Here is a 17,475-nt window from a genome sequence, read left to right on the forward strand (position 1 = left end):
TATCCCTTCCCGGCCCTGTACATTGGGCACTGAGTGTCTACTCAGTGAGTATTTGCCGAACGAGTGAGCGAGTAAGCGAAGGGAGGGAGGGAGGAAGAAAGAAACAGAAGAACACGGGGTCCATTAGGAAGTTAGGGAGGAGACCCTTTCCCAGGGTGGAAAACATCCCCCTGCTGCTGCTTACCCAAGCCAGTGTGCACATTTTCAAAGTACTGTCTCTCCCTGTCCCTCTGTCTTTGCTCAGACAAGAGCGAGAACGGCGAGGCCTATCAGAGGAAGAAGGCGGTGGCCACGGGCCTTGCCGAGGGCCCTGCCGCCCCAGTGCCTCCTCGAGGGAACCCGGCGCAGCCTGGAAGCAGCAGCTGGAGGAGGATCACCCTGCTCATCTTGGCCATCACCATCCACAACATTCCAGGTGAGGTCCTGCCGCAACATGGTCCGGCTACCGGCCCAAAGGGAAAGTTGCGGTCAGCTCAGCTGTCTGGCCGGAAGAGGGGCGCCGACAGTCGTGATGTGGGTCCTTTTGTTGAGGGGCACGGGGACAGAATGCAAATCTTCCTTGACTTTATTTTTAACTTGCATTATCACTATGGGGTGCAGCTTGTATAAGCGCGGGATGTCTCTGGTTCTGCGTAACGCCCTTTTAAAATACTGAGTTCTGTACACTTCAGCACTGGTGGTCACCTTACCTGCTTCCTTCCTGTGGGACACCGGTCTGAAATGCCCTTGCCAGCTCTATCCTTTTTAGCATGCTGCAGTAATTTGCTTTGCGTCTCTGGATTTGTTTTAATTGAACAAAATGTGTTGGCGTTCTATTTCAAAAATAATATTATGCTTCATTTAGAGTGACAAGAAAACACAGATATGCATAAAAAAGAATAAAGATATTCTTAAAAAAATAAATTGAGGGAACCTGAGGAACTCCTTGGGTCACGTCTTGGAATTCCAGCTCAGCCGCTTACTTGCTCGTGTATCTGGACAAGGTACCCGAGCTCCCTGAGCCTTGGTTTTCTCATCTGTGAAACGGGCACAGAGCTACTACTGAGAGAAGCGGGACATCATTTGCAAAATGAATTACACTTATTTCGATCCTTAAATGAGATGCTGTAGCGCGCGTGCGCACACACATACACAGATTTTGGTGCAGAACTTGGGCCACGTGAGCGCTTGGAAAACGGTAACAGTAATTAGCATTAATAATAATCCTGTTCTCCCTTCCGGCTGTGACTTCCTCGGGCTTGAGTTCTTCAGCGTTCTGATCCATCATTGCTTGTGCTGGAACTCAAGTTCTAGGAATAACCTCACTGAGGGAGTGTCCCCGGGTGATACAGATACCATCTGAGCCCTTTGCACCGTTCAGAATGCCAAACCCATCACCCCGTTATGGGGCAGTGACTAGGGGCACGTTCTTCTCTTTGAAGCTCTTGTAGATGTTGCTCCATGACCCTCTGGCTTCAATATGGCAGGGGGTCTGAGGCCATGGCCAAAGGGGGAACTTATTCCCCTCTGGGTAACTCAGTGTCCTTCTGCTTGTACAATGAGTACTTTTTTTTTTTTTTTGGTCATTTTTTAAGAATGAAAATTTTGATATGTTATATATTCCAGTACATACTAAACCTGTCTAGAACACTGTGTTTCCAATTGCTTTTTTAAAAAGATTTTGTCCATTTAGTTATTTTAGAGAGAGAGTGTGCGTGAGCAGGGGGAGGGGCAGATGGAGAGGGACAAGCAGACTCTGCGCTGAGCACAGAGCCTGATGTGGGGCTCGATCCCAGGACCCCAAGATCATGACCTGAGCCAGCTGCACAACCAACTGAGCCACCCAGGCCCTCCGTTTCCAAACAATAAAGCTCAGGTCTTCCCCTAGATGAGAAGCACAGTCCTTATTATTCGTATCCTGGTCTTAATGAATTTCTGTCATGCGATTGTATAGACTGGTTTGCCCCCCAGTTTTTCTTCAGCATGTTTCTCTCATTTCCCTGTTGGCTCTCTCCCTTTGGGTCATGGACAGACTCTCTGGGTTTTCTAAAGCTTTCTATTCAGTATTCCTTGAGACAGAGTCTTATGGGGGACCCCAACGCACAAAGCTAACCACAGCAGGTTTGTGCTGGTGGAAGGGTCTGGCCGCATTCACCCCCAGACTCTTAGCAAGCTCACTGGAAGACCTAGGGCTTGGCAGAGGACAGCTTGAAAAACCTCCACAGTCGCCTTCAACCTGTTAAATCCTACTCAGTAGAGAAAAAAGGTACTTACCTGGCTTTTCAGTCATAATAGTAGCGATCTTTCTGGCCCTCAAGGTTTCTCTAACTAGTTGAAAATGAATAAAGAAAAGAAAAATGAATAAAGATCTGTCCATTGGGTTTACAGTCACATAAGATAACTATACTGGCTTGAGGTACCCTGTTGTGATTCTCTGTCTCCCTGAAGAATACAAAAGTTCTAAAATCCAGATTTCATAGCACGGGGCTTTGAGAAGCCAGGAATAAACTTTCCTCTGATGAAGCCCTTCCTATCTCCCACCTGCCTCTGCCCTTCCGTGTTCCCATGGACTCAACTGGGACTGTGTCCTCGCTCATTTTGACAGAAGGTTAGGGAGAGTCAGAGTTCACATCTTTAAATGTTTATTGACTTCAGCGAGAGCTTGGATTAAGGCCAGAAACAAAAGCGCGTTAGCAGGAAGGTGCATGGGGTGACACCAACATTTGATGATCCACAATCAGCACGAATTCAAAGGTTGCTTCTTCCCTGACAATAGACCTTCTTCTGGATCCTTGGCATTCCCAAGTTCATGTTCAACCTGTGTCCCTATTATGGTGAATGTGGAAGTGTCTTTTGAAATGAGGGTTGAGTGGCTCGTAGGAACCTCAGCTGATTTGGCTTCATCAGAAGCCCAGTGTAATGGTCCATGACCTGGGGAGCATCTAGCTTGCTGGATCGAGAAGTTTGAGGGTAAATTTCTTCCCCAGTCTTGCCTTTTATTAATTGCATTTTAGTAATGAATTCTAGGTACTTGAGTTATATCAGTCATAAAACAGACCAAGATCCCTAGCCTCCCGTAACTAACATTATAGCAGGGGGATAGACAATGAACATAATAGTAGTAAGTGGATTATATGTTATGTTTGAAGGCGGTTGGGGCTATAAAGAATGGACAAGTCCAGCAGGGCTGACGAGATGCTAAGGTGTTACAGAAAGGAGGTGCAATTTTAAATAGAGTGGTCAGGGTGGGTCTCACTGAGACCTTGCATTTGAGTCAGACATGCGGCTCTCTGGGGCAGAGTGAATGTTCCAGGCAGAGGTAGCGTCCAGTGCAAGGGCCCTGAGGCAGAGGCCCATCTGGACCCCTGAGGAGTAGCCAGGAGTCCAGCATGGAGTAGGAGTAGGGTCAGTGGGAGGAACAGGCACAAAGTGAGGACAGAGAGGTCAGCCCTGCCCCAGGTGGAACTCACAGGCATTGTAAGGATTTTCCTTTTTACTCTAGGAGATGGGCCACCCCAGGGTTTTGAGCAGAGAGGCATATGATTTGAATTGTGCTTCCCAAGCTTCTCTCTAGGCACTGAATTCAGACTGGACACAGGAGGGGCGAGGGCGGCTGCGGGGAGACCGGGCAGAGGCCACAGTAGGAATGCGAGCTGCAAACAGAGGTGGCTGAGACTAAGACGGGTGTGCCAGAGGCACTGACAAGGGCCCCCATCTTCGCGTCTGCTCAGGGTAGAGCCGTGGGGTTTGCTGATGCAGCAGACGAGGAGTGTGGACAAAGACGGGAGCCAGGAAGGACCCCGATGTTTCAGGGCTGACCGGCTGCAAGCATGGGAGTCGCCACCAGCTGGGATGGGGAAAACCCCACGGGGGCAGGTTTTAGAAGGGCACTTCAACACCTTGGCTTTGGATGGCGAGGTTTGGCTGTCAGCAGACATTCGAGTGGAGACACCGATCAGGTAGTTGCACGTACAAATTGGGAGACAGGAGCAGAGTCTGGGCGGCAGAGAGAAGTTCGGACCGGCTGTGAATCGATGGCATGTAGGTGTCGTTGCAAGCCCTGGCACCGACGACATCACCAGGGTCTAACTGCAAGTAGACGAGTCCCCCCCGGGGCCCATCCCCGGAGCCTCGGGCTGCTAACTCCTGTCCAGCTTCCTGCCCTTTGATGGAAACCATACTGAGAGCTTCTCTGTTGCCAACTGACCTTTGAAAAGGTCTCTTTTTTAACGCTATCCTTTATACTTTATTAAAAATTTAACTAGAGCTTTGACATTCCCCGAGACTCTGGGCTTGAAGATAGACTTTTCACAATGACTAAAAGGATAATTGATTTTTTTTTGAAGTTTTTTTGTCTTTGCTGGCTCAGTTTTATATGTCCTGGGGATGACATTTTGTTAATTTTTTTTTTTTTTTTTTTTAATGTGGAAGTAAAAAGGAGAAGCTTGTTAGCGAGTGTCCTATCCTCTGGAGGTTTCTGGCGTGTGAGGACACACATATAGGCACACACACACACACACACACACACACACACACACCCGGGGCAATGGGTTAACATTTAATACACACGTGCAAGGACAGATATGTTCTTCGACTCCTGTGGCTCACCGTCGTCCTTGAGAACCTGGGAAGAGCTGGGGATCCCCTCACACGCAGCTCACAGGCAGCTCTGGGTGTTCCTGGGCCTCACGAAGACAGTCCACAGCCCTGGAGCAGGGAAGAAATCTCCGCTTTCCAGAAACAAAGGCAAAGTCGTGCAAGCAGCTTGAATGTTTTAGGAGGAAACCGTCATGGCTGATGTAGACCATCAGACGCAAGCCCCTCCGGCTCGTGTGGGAGACACAGAATCTCCGCAGGTGGAGATGCTGTTCCCCCGCATGCCACATCACTTCTCTGGCTTGGCCTGTGTGCATCGGCGCGTTGGGGCGCTCGAGTCCTTTGGAACATGGTATCCTGAGGAAAGGACGTGTTTTCTGCGAAAGCAACTCTGTGGCCTTTGGGGCATTGTCTCTTAAAGTGATTTCCGTGCAATATCATTCAGGCTCAAGGGCTCTGAGCCTTCCAGAGGTTCCCGGGCCTTCGGAAAACAAGCTCCCTCTCTGTGTCTGAGTGGAATTAAAAATCAGCTAGCAATCCAGTTGCTACTAATCTCTTTTCATGAGTGGCTTATGGTCTCGACAGTGCACTATAGCATTGCTTTGTATGCTGGAAAGTTAAATTGAGAGCTTAAAGGGATCTTCCAGAGGTTATCTCCTTCAACACTACTCCATTTGGTGATTCAGGGCATGTGTGTGCATGTGTGTGTGTGCACGCACGCATGTGTTAAATTACGGCTGTGATTCCTTTCAGCCCTGGCACTGGATGAGTCTGTGAAAAATAATACAGACAGTACAATATTCTTTTCATGTATTTTACAGTGTTAATCATCCCTTCCTTTGTGACGCCGTGCTGATCCTGCGTCTGCGTCTGTCGTGATCTTATCAGGCTGAATGGTGTCTCGCCTCCCCCAGTTGGTGGAGCTGCTTGCAGGAAGCTCCATGCCGGCTGCCTTTTAGGAGCTCACATATTACATGTTGGAGCTCAGGATCTATTTGAGCATGCGGAATGACCGGTGCACTTGGTACCTAGACTCCATCCTAGGAGGAGGGGGGTGTTGTTCGAGAGCCGGGGGTCCCAGTTCCCCTTTTCCCTTGGCCAACCAGACGGGCTAAGGGATGGCATTCAACTCCTGTGGGTCTCCAGGGCTTTCCTTTGCATTTGAAATTATTTATTAATCCATAGAGGAGGCGAGCTGAGTCCTGCGCTTTTTATTGTCCTCTCATTAGAATCAAGAGTCAAGTTCACTTTGCTGGTTGCTGCCGTGACCTAGAGTGAGCTAGGGTCATTGCCTGTGTCTCTAGAACAGCACAACAGTTGATTTTAATTATTTGGTTTGTCTTCATTGATGGTTCCCATTAGGCTACATTTCGTGGCTTTACATGAAATGCTTGAAATTTTAATCAGAAGGGCTTTTTTTTTTACCCCCCCGAAGGAACAACACCCCACAAATTCACACACTAAAATATCAACAGTGGTTGGTTATTCCTGGGACTGTGGCTGATTGCTATTTTCTTCATGTTTTTGTGAGATTTAGCAACTTATCTATCATGAATGACTCATAGGATAAAAATGGTTTTGGGAAGGAGAACCTCCAACACCTAACCACCTCAACATCCCTAACCTCCAAAACACACACAAAAAAGGGTGTTACAAAAAAAGTAACAGTTATCCCTTTATGCCTGAGATAATCTTACTGAGGATGTTTTAATGACAGGTTGGGAACAAAATGGAGGATTTTATTAGCTTCCAGTGGCTGCTGTAGCCAACGGTCACAAACGTAATGGCTTAAAACAATCCAAACCTATTCCCTCCCTGTTCTGGGGGCCAGAAGTCTGACATTAGTTTTCCTGGGCTAAAGTCACAGAGCTGGGAGGGCCATGCTCCCTCTCGTGGGGACAGTCTGTTCTTGCCTCTTCCAGCTTCCAGAGGCTGCTGGCCCCCTGGCCTTGTGGCCGCACCTGACTCTAGTCTTGGCCTCCGTGGGCACATTGCTTTCTCTTCTGTGTCTATTCTGTTTCCCTCCTTTTTTTTTTTTTTTTAAAGATTTATTTATTTGAGAGAGAGAATGAGTGCTTGAGCAAGGGTGCGGAAAGGGGCAGAGGGAGAGGGAGAAGGAGAGGAGCAGACTCCCCAGGACAGTCCTGTCTGCAAAGTCTCCTTTGTCAGGAAAGGCGGCATTCACACATCCCGGGGCTTGTTGGTGGCATGAGCCTGGGCATCCACTTTCCCCTTGTGTGATGTCCACGTGCTGCAAGGCCAGCTTTGGAGGTGCAGCGCTTAGAGTTTGCAGGGAGGAGCCAGGAGCTAGAGAGGACAGGCTTCTGACTCTTCATTTTCTTGGGACCAAGACCAGATAGAAAATTCTGTCATTAGACAGGGACCTTTCCAGTGAAATCACTGAAGCAACAGCCTCTCTGTCACATTGTTCTGCTTCCAGAAAACTGGAGGAGTGTTTTGCACAGCCAGAGACCCAGGCTCAGGTCACGAGTGCGGGGAGCACCACACAAGGCCACAACTCATCGGTGGTAGCAAGAGCCACTGTTAATGCTGGAGGCTGCCACTCACCGGGGCCTTAAGTGCCCTGCGTATATGAGTTAGATATTTATACCCTGTTTTACATTTTAGAAACTGAGACCCAGGGAGGCTGAAGAGGAGGCTCGAGGTTGCATGAGCAGGCACAGAAAGAGCTTGACTCATGCTCCGTCCCTCCATTGCTTCCAGCCCACCCCTTGCTATGGTGAGCTATGCTTCTGTCCTTCCGGCAGACCACAGCGCTTTCCAGAGCCAGTTAGAGATGTTCAGGAAATGCTTCTCCTTTTTTTGAAGCTTGCCACGTTAAATGTTAACGTCTGCAGCACCACTCTGGAGTGTTGGTGCGATCATCACTCCAGATGCCGCGGCTCAGTTCAGCAGGGAGGTTTCAGCGGCGGGGGCAACGTGAACCTCTTCTGTGGGTGCCCTGCAGAGGCGTGTGCAACGAGCCCCCCGCAGCCCCCACGAGGCCCCCCACGCACCGGCCGTCACCACCACCGCCAAGCAAGGACCGTCCAGGACCCGGGCAGATCGTGAGCCTTTTCACATGTCAAGGAGGGTGATGTGGGGAGAGGGAACAAGCCCAGGAGTTAGGATCAGAAAGGCCAAGGGCGGGGCACCTGGGTGGCTCAGTCGTTAAGCGTCTGCCTTCGGCTCAGGTCATGATCTCAGGGTCCTGGAATCAAGCCCCGCATTGGGCTCCCTGCTCGCCGGGAAGCCTGCTTCTCCCTCTCCCACTCCCCCTGCTTGTGTTCCCCCTCTCTCTGTGTCTTTCTGTGAAATAAAATAAATAAAATATTTAAAAAAAAAAAAAGAAAGACCAAGGGCGTGGATGCCGGAGCCACCCACTGCTTTCTGAGCTGAGGGACCTTAGGTAGGACTCCGGCAGATTCAGTGTTCTTGGCTGTAAAGTGGAGATAATACCCATCTTGCGGTTCAGCGTTAAATGAAACTAACAGTGCCAGCCACCAGCAGGGCTACTCACAGTGTCCCCTGCTGTGATGGGTTTATCATGGGGCTAGAACACGGTAGGGCCTGAGAGATGGTAACTCCCTCACACCTCCTCCTCTCCCCCGCCCCTTCTCCCCCCTACTTTGCCTTCACTTTGCTCTGATCCTGAAAGATGGTTTGGCGCCGGCCTCGGTGGTCTCCCAACGGAATGTCTCCAGCCACTTTAATTTCTGTCTCCAGCAGGTTACATTTGAAGAGGCTTCTCCTTTACCCCAGGAGTTGGGAAACACTGTAATATTCTCCTCTAATTATCTGTGTCTCAGTGGGAAGCCTGACATTGTAATTAGCTCAGGCTCCTGTCTGGGATGACATTTTGCTCAGCATATTGCGCCCCTGGGTGTGCGCTGTGGCAGAAGCTGGTAGCACGCTCCCCGATTACGCTGTTGGGTTCGAGCATGAGAACGGGCACGAACGCCCCCAGGGTGAAATCGTAGCTCTGGGATTCCTGCAGGATCCACCGCACCCCCACCCCCACCTCCATAAAGCAACGGGGCAACTTTCAGATGGGCCGGCGGCTCCTGCCACGGGCTACAGACCCATGCCTGTGCCCTACCCACTGGCCTCGGGGCTCGTGAGCTGTGTCCTCAAGCTGCGTGGGGACTGGGGTGGAAATCAAGGCTCATTTCCACGTCTATTAGATTATGTCATCCTCCTACCTATTATGTAAATGAAAGGAAAAAATAAAGGCAAGAGAATTTGAACATATTTTTGTATTAAGACTCAAGGTTTCCAGTAAATTCCGGTTGTCTTTCCCCTCTGGCCAGGCAGATTATCTGCTAGAATGTGGTTTTGCTAAGTCCTTCCGGACCTGCACTGCCCAGTGCAGTGGTAGCCAGCTAGGTAGCTAGCGGCACAGACCAGCAGAGGCTCTGGAGTCAGAAAGGCTTAGATCCCAGAGCCACCAAATGCTCTACTGTTTGTTGATCAGATTTGAACAAAATGCAAAATTTAGAGCCTCAGTCACATACCTAGCCACCTGTCACATGCTGAGTAGCCAGCCGTATGCAGCTAGTGGCTACCATATTGGATAGCACAGATACAGAACAATTCCATCACCACAGAAAGTTCTATCGGATGGCACTGCTCTAGATCCTTGGCAAAAAAATAATAAATGCAACTCCACAAATTATTTAGAGCCTACCCAAGCTTGCCTTGGGTTGAGTTCTATTTAGGAGAGGCATTCTGTTTGCCTAGTACAGGTGTTCTTAGCCATGGGGTGTATCAAACATAGATTATGAATAAAATGCCTTAAATTTCAAAATTTGAATATAATTAATTTTTTCACTAAGTTAAGGGTAGTACAGAGTCACCACTGTGGTGCCATCATCTTGTTCCCATTGGTTCTGACCTGGCTTCTTGTCTCTCGAATGGGGGACAGCACGGGGTGGGGCATGGCTTATGCAGGGACATCACAGCGGGCTTGTCACCATGTCTGATGTCAGGGGAAATGGAAAGAGCTACTCCAAGGATGAGTTTGTCGTCCTCTTATCTGAGTGACACACACCCATCCCCCAAGCAAGGCAGCATATTGGTTCTTGCCAGCTTAGCCCTCTCCCAGAACACCTTCTCTTGCCTCAAATCGGGTTTCAAAGGAAGGACATTAACTGTCATGTGAAAATCACCCCAGCATTTATTGTCATTTTTTTTTCTTTTTTCTTTTCCTTTTTTTTTTTTTTTTTTTGCTGGGACAATGCCCAGTTCATCCCCCAGTGCTCCCAAACAGGATATTTATTGTAGGATGATGCACTCCCTGAGGAAGCTTTGCCCTCCTTACAAACACGACATTCATAATTGATTGTGTGTGACATTTCTTTTCTCCCTTGGCTGCCAAGAAGCCGCTGCGATGTGAATGAAGTGCATTCTCATGGTCTCATCATCTGAGTTCTTCCCTCCCTTTACAACCTATTGTACTGTACTTTAATCCATTTCAAAAGGAGGGACGTGATTCATTAATTGGCACACGCGATTTTATTCCTTTTCATCCCCCGTTTTCTTTGTGTCCTGGGCACAGATTTGATTTCTAATCCCGATACCCCAGCCTGAAAAATGCTTTCCTCTGGTTATAACGGAGACTGGGGACCCGGCGAGGGTGACAGAATCATTTGTTTATAATGTTCAGCCAAACAATCGACCGATACTCTCCGTGGGGGAAGCCGCTAGATCCCCCGCGGCCAGTAGAAATACGGGGCAAGCCACAGATCTTTGGTCAGCTGTCCAGTGGCCGTGTTTAAAAAAAAAATAAAAGTAAAAAGCAAGTGAAACTAATTTTTAAAATCTACCTTCTTGAACTGAAAATGGTTAAAATAGTATTCGACATAGAATCAATATAAAAAATTGAGATACTGTACATTCTTTTTTTTCCCCTCACACTAAGTCTTTGTAATCCAATGTATATTTTACACTCTGGCACATCTCAATTTGGATGCTAAATTTTTAATGGTTCAAGAGAAATGTAGTCCCACCGAAACAAAGCTGTGCGTAGTGAAGGAAAAAAAAATATTTTCTACTTCTTCAGTTTTTCAATTCAAACTTAAATTAATTAAAACGAAATAAGAGTCTCCCATTTTCTCCATCCCGCCAGCCAAATTCCAGGTGCTTCACAGCCACACATAGCTAGTGGCTGCCATGTCAGACGGTACAGATCTCAATGCTCCGAGAGATACAAAAAAAATAAATAAATAAAAGGAATGAAAAACAGCTCCTTGCCTTGAAAGAGCTTCCAGTCTGACAGAGGAGATAAAGTTTATAAGTACACGTATTATAATGCAGTGCAGAATGAATCCATCCTCACAGGAAGTCAAAACAAGGGGAAGACCCCGGACCAAGGGTGTAATTTCTTTCGGCTCTGTGCGTTTTAAGCAATAATATTTACTGCCCTTGGACTTGAGATTGAACCCAGGCCTTGGAGGACTGACAGGCTGCCAGTAATTCTACCCCCAGACACAGTTGAGGGGATGGGGGAGGCAGCAAGAATGTCGTGCTCAGCCGCCTGCCCGCGGGAAGGGTCAAGGCCACCTGCTTGATAGGCGTCCGTTCTCTTATCTTTCTGCAAGTTAAGGAGGTAAGTAGGAGGTATCTGGAGCCACAAGCACTGACCCACCTGCAGGGGCCTGTGCAGATCAGTCTGCATCCGGAGTCTTGTTTTCCACCAGAACTTCATCCCTGCGGCTCTATTCAGCTGGGCAGCCCCACCCTAGGCCAAGGCTGCACGGCGAAATCCCTTCAGAACCTTTCCTCCCCCTGGAGAGGCCACACCTAGGACAGTGGCCACTGTAAACTGGCCCCTAGCTCAGAGACGTCGTTACGTGCAGAGTCTCACATGATCCGTGTTGGCTTTACCCCCAGAGCTTGACTTGTCTTGGCTTCCCCGTAAAGAGGATTGCAGCTTTTCTAAAACTTTGGTTTATGAAAACACCCTGAGCCTTTGCCTGCACGATGATCCTCGGGGGAACGTCTCACCTGCTGATGAGTCCCTGTCCCCCAAAGAGACGGCCTCATTTGTTCAGAAGCTATAGCAGAAAGAACAGGTTTAATCAGGTGATCATATTGGAGGTGCAGACTTTGTAATAGTCCCAGCTCATCCGTATTTATATATGATAATTTTAGGGCATATTAATTATGTATTTAATAAGTCCCTGTTTATTCTATTTTGTCTCCATTCCCTTGATAGCTGTTATGGTGTGGAGTTGAAAATAATTAAAATGTTACTTGTGTTCTGCAAATATCAATTAGCCGAGGATGAATTCTGAAGTCAAAATCCTGTTCTCTTTCCCTTTCTGTCATTAAGTACAGTGAGTGAAATGATACCTAAATGCACTTGTAGGTCCGTGCCACGTTCTTCGCTCAGTGGGAGGGTAATTACTCCCCTTTCTGGGTGGATGAGCTGCCTGAAACAGCTTCCGAGGCCTTGGGCACCTCTCTTCTTATTGGCCTGGAGACACACATTGGGGGGGGGGTGGTGAGCTCAGTATGGGGCCGTGGGTGAGGACAGGAGGAGGGAGCCTGTTGTCCACAGAACACTCGAGGAGGTGGCAGTTGGCGAGTTCTGTGTGTAGGAAGCCCCCCGGGTGGGGGGAGGGCTGTGTTGGACCCAAGCTTCCTCCAACACCTGGATTTCCAAGCCATGTCAAACCACCCGTCCTACCATGGCTCAGCCCTTTGGAGAACAGCCAACCCCATGGCTTGTGTTTTTTGCATATTACCTGCCCAAAGGGTGGCACCACGGCCTCAGGCAGGGTCTCATCCTGGTCAGTCACAATTCTGCCTGCTCATGCAGTGGTTGGTAGCTTCTGGGAGTAGACGTTGGGCCCCATTTCCTTTTGTCTTGGATTTTGTGCCACATCTTGCTGTCCTGCCAATTGCCGCACATTAATAACTCTTCCCGCCCCTAATCTCTTTCTTCCCCTACTACTTCTTCTTTTTCCTAACCCCGGGAGTGGTCCCAAACTGTCAACCTTTGCAGCCCATCCCCACCATCAGGGGCTTAAGCCCCACCATCAGCTTTGTAGAGCACGGATCCCTCCACTTTAGCCAAGTAGCTATTGGAAATGGAACTCACATGAGTGCTCAAAAAGGAATTCATTGCCCCTTTTAGTCAGTAATTCCACTCAAGGGAAAATGCACAAGGAGAGAAGTCTCAAACAGATCTGTCTTGCTGATGCGCTACCAAAAAAATTTAATTAGAAAATAACTCAAAGCTCATGGAATTTGGAATGTGGAAACTGCCTTTGAATGATAGCACTTGAGACTAGCCAAATTCTCCCTTATGACCGGTAAACAAGAGCTAGGACTCAGATTCTCTAGTTTTTACCTTATTTTGAAAATAACCATGTGGTTGTGCTTTAGCAAGTTGTGATTTCCAGATCTGTGAGGGAGGATGAATCATTCTAGCCCCACCTTCCTGCCTCACAGGTGATACGAGGATAAACTCGGGTCTTGGACATGAGCCTGCCAGAGGAGTAAAGGGACCAGAGACACAGCAGTTTCCCTGATATAGCAGTTAAAAGCAGTGTTAGTCCGCACCTTTTCCTCCCATATCCCCAGTTCCTTTCAGCCACAGAGCTGTGCGCTCATCTTCTCTCGGGCTGATTCAAGTTCAGAGCTGTCATTTCCAGAGATGTTGTTCATTTGCTCCTCTTCTATGAATTCTCAGAAATCCTTCCCGGCACAGAGATGTTAGGGAAGAGGTAGGGGCGTGCTGATGCGGGGGGGGTGGGGATCCCTGATTCCTGTTTTCAGGTGCAAAGTCTTCTCAAATGTCAGTCCAGCAACAGAGGCATATTCTCTCACCCGCTTTTAGTCAAATGCTTTTCTCCAGCAAAGCCATTCGTTTACAAGATCGGCAAGTCACAGAGGCATCTTAGTTTTCCTTCCTGGGCCCTGGTCTCAAGGGGTGGCTTCCCCTTCATAGTCGGGCCATGCAGGGCTTTCCTGTCGGGAGTAGGGTGCATGATGAACTGAGCCACTGACCCCTCCAGAGGACAGAGGGAAAAGCCAAGGGGAGGAGAGTAGAGAGGTGGAATGTTAGACACTAAGAATGGGGGGGGGGGTGCTGGGTTGCATATGGGGTTTGGTGAGAGTATCTGGGGCCGTGCACCTTTCCATGCTATTTGGGCTGTGCCCCGTAGGGCACATGCTCTGCCCTGATTTGCTTGGTCCCTGGGGATTCAGGATAAGCTCTGGGTTTTACCTCCCTGTCATTCTAAAGAGTGCCCTGTTGCTTAGAGACCTGGGATGGTGCCTGGAGTGAAGATAAGGTTGTCAAGGAAACCAAGCCACAAATTCCCTTGTTTTTCCCCAAGTTGCTGGACAGAAGAGTGAAGGATTTTTGCTCTGACAACTGCAAGAGAAGTATCTTCTTCTCTGTGTGTGTTTTAGACAAATATCAATTTGTTGTTTAAGACACAGCCGAGTTAGTACCTGAGTTGAAAAACAGGCTTGAGTTTTGCATTGTTTTTTGTTTGTTTGTTTTTGTTTTCCATCAGTGAGTGCTTTTTATTTTTTTAAGTAGGCTCCATGCCCAGCATGGAGCCGAGCACGGGGCTTGAACTCAGGACCCCGAGATCAAGATCTGAGCTGAGATCAAGAGTCAGACACGGAAGCGACTGAGCCACCCAGGCGCCCCAGTGAATGCTTTCTGATAGAGGCAGAATTTAGCAGCCATTTTAATGGTTTGGTTTTTTTTCCAGATGTGTGGACGCTGGGACCCAATCCCTCTCTATTACACAACTGAGCTTTTTTGAATTCTGAGTTTTCATTTTTTGCCCCAACTTTTCTCTTTGGTTGGCATTGCGATGATCTTTCTGGAAATTCGCAGCAGCAGTGACCCCCCTTTCTATCCTCCATCTCTGAATTATTTGCATGTTTCACATGGCAGGGATCAATAAATCCAGACATTTTCCTCTCAACTCTGGTGTTCATGATTCAGAAAAAAATTCCTTTTGGGGGTCATCCTCAAGGGATCCCTTGTTGAAGCCACAGAAGTTCACGTCTGCTCTATGCTCTCATGTCCAGGGACCGCAAAGTTGGAGGGTCCACACTGTGGTGCCCCAAATGTCCCCTCACCTTTGGGAAGTTCCAGGCTCGGTAAAGGTTCTTCATTTATCTGTGATGGCAATTTTAGCTCCTGCTGGGAGCTTGGGGAATCACCTGTGTGTGTGTGTGTGTGTGTGTGTGTGTGTGTCTCCCCTGACCTTCTGTAGACTTACACCTTTTCCTACTTGTTAAGAAATGCATCCTTGGCCTTTCTCCTTTTCTCCCCACCTCCTGACTGTATTCCTCTGGAGCAGTGATACAGGTTTTCTGAGCCCCTCTGATCTGTTTCTCTGTGCCATCCCCTGACCTCACACAGAACTTCTGGGCCATTCGGTGACCTTCCTTAACACACTCAGTCCTGCCCCTTTCTTGAGTTCTCAGAACTGCTTCAGCGCTCTCTGCAGACAGGGGAGGGTCACTCAGCCAAGTGAGGGGGGTGAAAACACAGCCACCGAGGGGGAGGATCTGCCACACCGGTGACCTAGAGAAAGGGCACCAGGGGCAGAGAGGAGGCACCAGTTAACTCCATGTCGGGGGTGTGAGTACTGTGGGGAGCTGGGGAGGAAGGGCAGACTGGGGGAGTCAGACGGTAGAAGATGCCTGGAATTTTGATGAATAGAAAGGGGAGAGAGAGGAGGGGCCTGGGTCTCTCTGGAACCTCAGACGTGGCTTGTCCTTCGCTAAAATACCCCTCCAGTGGTAACACACTGTTTTGTCCTGACCGCCAATGGGGGGCTGAGGCTGAGTCTTTTTTCTGGTTTTTCCCATGATCCCTTTCTCCCATCCAATGTCCCAGTGCTCCTGCGTTCACACACCAGCCCTAGCAAACATCCTGCTCGGGGAACCCCGTGATCTGATCTCTCTGGAGGCTGCCACACCCCCACCCTCCTCTGCCCCCTTCCTTCCTTCTGTCCCCCCATATCTGGCCCACCTTTTCACCTGGCTTTAGATTTCTAGACTCTCCGAATCCAGACGGACATTTGCAGACAGTGGCTCACCTTACTCGTGACTGGGGTTGGTTTTGTTCCTACCTGCAATGGGGAAGAGCCTTGTACAGTCCCTGGTGAGCAGGGCGCTGGGATAGGGGAGGAAGACGTGCAGAGCTGAGAGGGACCCAGGGCTGCTGAGCAAATCACCACAAGCCGGGGGGCTTAAAGAACAGATTCTCACCGTTCTGGAGGCTAGAAATCCAAAATCAAGGTGTCGGCAGGGTTGGCTCCTTCTGAGGGCCCCGAGGGAGGGATCCGTCCGGGCCTCGCTCCTGGGCTTGCAGATGATTGTCTTTGCCTGTGGCCCCTCTCTTCCTCCCTCCGTGCATGTCTCTTACAGAAGGACACCAGTCACGTTGGGTTAGGGGCCCACCTCACTGCATTATGACCTCATCTTAAGTAATTACATCTGCAACAACCGTATTTCCAAACAAGGTCACGTTCTGAGGTCACATTCAACATATGAATTTGGGGGGGGGAACATGATTCCACCACCCATAACATCCTCCTTTCAGGAAGACCAGACAAAAATGCCTAACCTGCCTCTCCAAAACTTGTAATGTGAACCGAAGCCAAATATAATCTAACTAATCACTCAGAGCAGCCTATCGGTGGCATTTCAGTCTGTAGCTGACACAAAGCTGGGAGGGACAGGTAATTTGTGGGATGATTAAACCAAAACATCTCCACATGCTGGAATTCTGATGTGCTCTAACGAGGTGCAAATGAACAGAAACAGGGACCTAAGTACAGTCCCAAAATCAGATCTCCCCCCACCCTGCAAACAGGTGATAAAAGTGTATTCAGGAGGAGGAAAATGAATTTGCGTTCTAGTTCAATAAGGAGCTTCATCATCCATTCAGTCACATCTTGATTGAGACGTTTGCTGCTCACCTCTTTTCTGCGAGGTGTGAGATCGCCTCAGGGGTCCAAGTCAACCAGGTGGGGTCGTTCCTCCCAGGATCCATGCTGTGCCTGCCATCACTTGGACAAGGGGAAGCACAGGGAGGGACACCCTCCTCTGAGAACCCAAGAGTAGAAGAGAGAACCCCACATCCTTGGACTTGCTGATGAGGACCCCCCCACCGTGCCGGGCTGGAAACTGAGATGGGAGCAGTGATGAAGATCATTGGACCCTTTAGATCAGAGCGAAGAAGATGGCGGTGGTGCTGGTCTTGGGAGAACCACCATGGGGGGCATGTTCCGTCCTCGCTCCCAAGCTGGAAGTAGAATGAAGGAGTGAAAAGTATAAGGGAACAGATGTTAGCACAGCACAAGGAATAACTTTTTCACAGTTAGAACTGTCCAGAAATGAAATATTTGGATTTATCTTGGGAGGTAGTGATGTTGTCATAGCCAGCATCATGGAGCACTTATGTGCTCTTCACACTTTCTGGGGAAAGAGACCCTGGGGATCTGCTCTCGTCAGCCATTCCTCCATCTGATACAATACAGCCAACTTCGAGAACCCCTGAAGTCAGAAAACACTCACGATCAAGCTAATTGCTTTCTTTCCCAGACCACAGAGTTTGGAAGGAACTAGTTCCTTGTTCATTAGTGGATTCGAAGTAAATTTTTCTTTTGGAAAACGAACTCTCTTCTTGCTATTTTTCCACATTAGCTTGGGCTGGGCTGAGGTGTATGAAATCTAATCTCCTACCAGGAAATGATTATTTATTTGAACGCTTCCCCCAAATCCATTAGGCACTCGGGAGTGTTAGCTTGGAATGAGAGATCTCATAGCTGTGCTCTGAGAATCTCAAACACAGGGTTTGTTCTAATTCACGCAAGCCCTTCTTCCACGTGTGGCCAGCAGTGGGTGAGAGGATTA

The 17,475-nt window shown here is 48.8% G+C and overlaps 1 protein-coding gene across 3 annotated transcripts in view; it reads left to right on the top strand.

The window, feature by feature from the left end:
• SLC39A11 (solute carrier family 39 member 11) overlaps positions 1-17,475 on the top strand; it is a 329,393-nt gene that overhangs the window by 192,867 nt on the left and 119,051 nt on the right. For all 3 annotated transcript variants that reach the window (XM_028112368.2, XM_028112369.2, XM_028112370.2), the window contains exon 6: positions 245-415. In XM_028112368.2, coding sequence (XP_027968169.1) covers positions 245-415 — 171 coding nt within the window. The remainder of the gene's footprint in view (positions 1-244; positions 416-17,475) is intronic.

This window comes from Eumetopias jubatus, unplaced genomic scaffold, assembly GCF_037043125.1.
Source record: "Eumetopias jubatus isolate StellerSeaLion01/CBP00866 unplaced genomic scaffold, mEumJub1_p1.0 scaffold_10, whole genome shotgun sequence".
Taxonomy (NCBI): domain Eukaryota; kingdom Metazoa; phylum Chordata; class Mammalia; order Carnivora; family Otariidae; genus Eumetopias; species Eumetopias jubatus.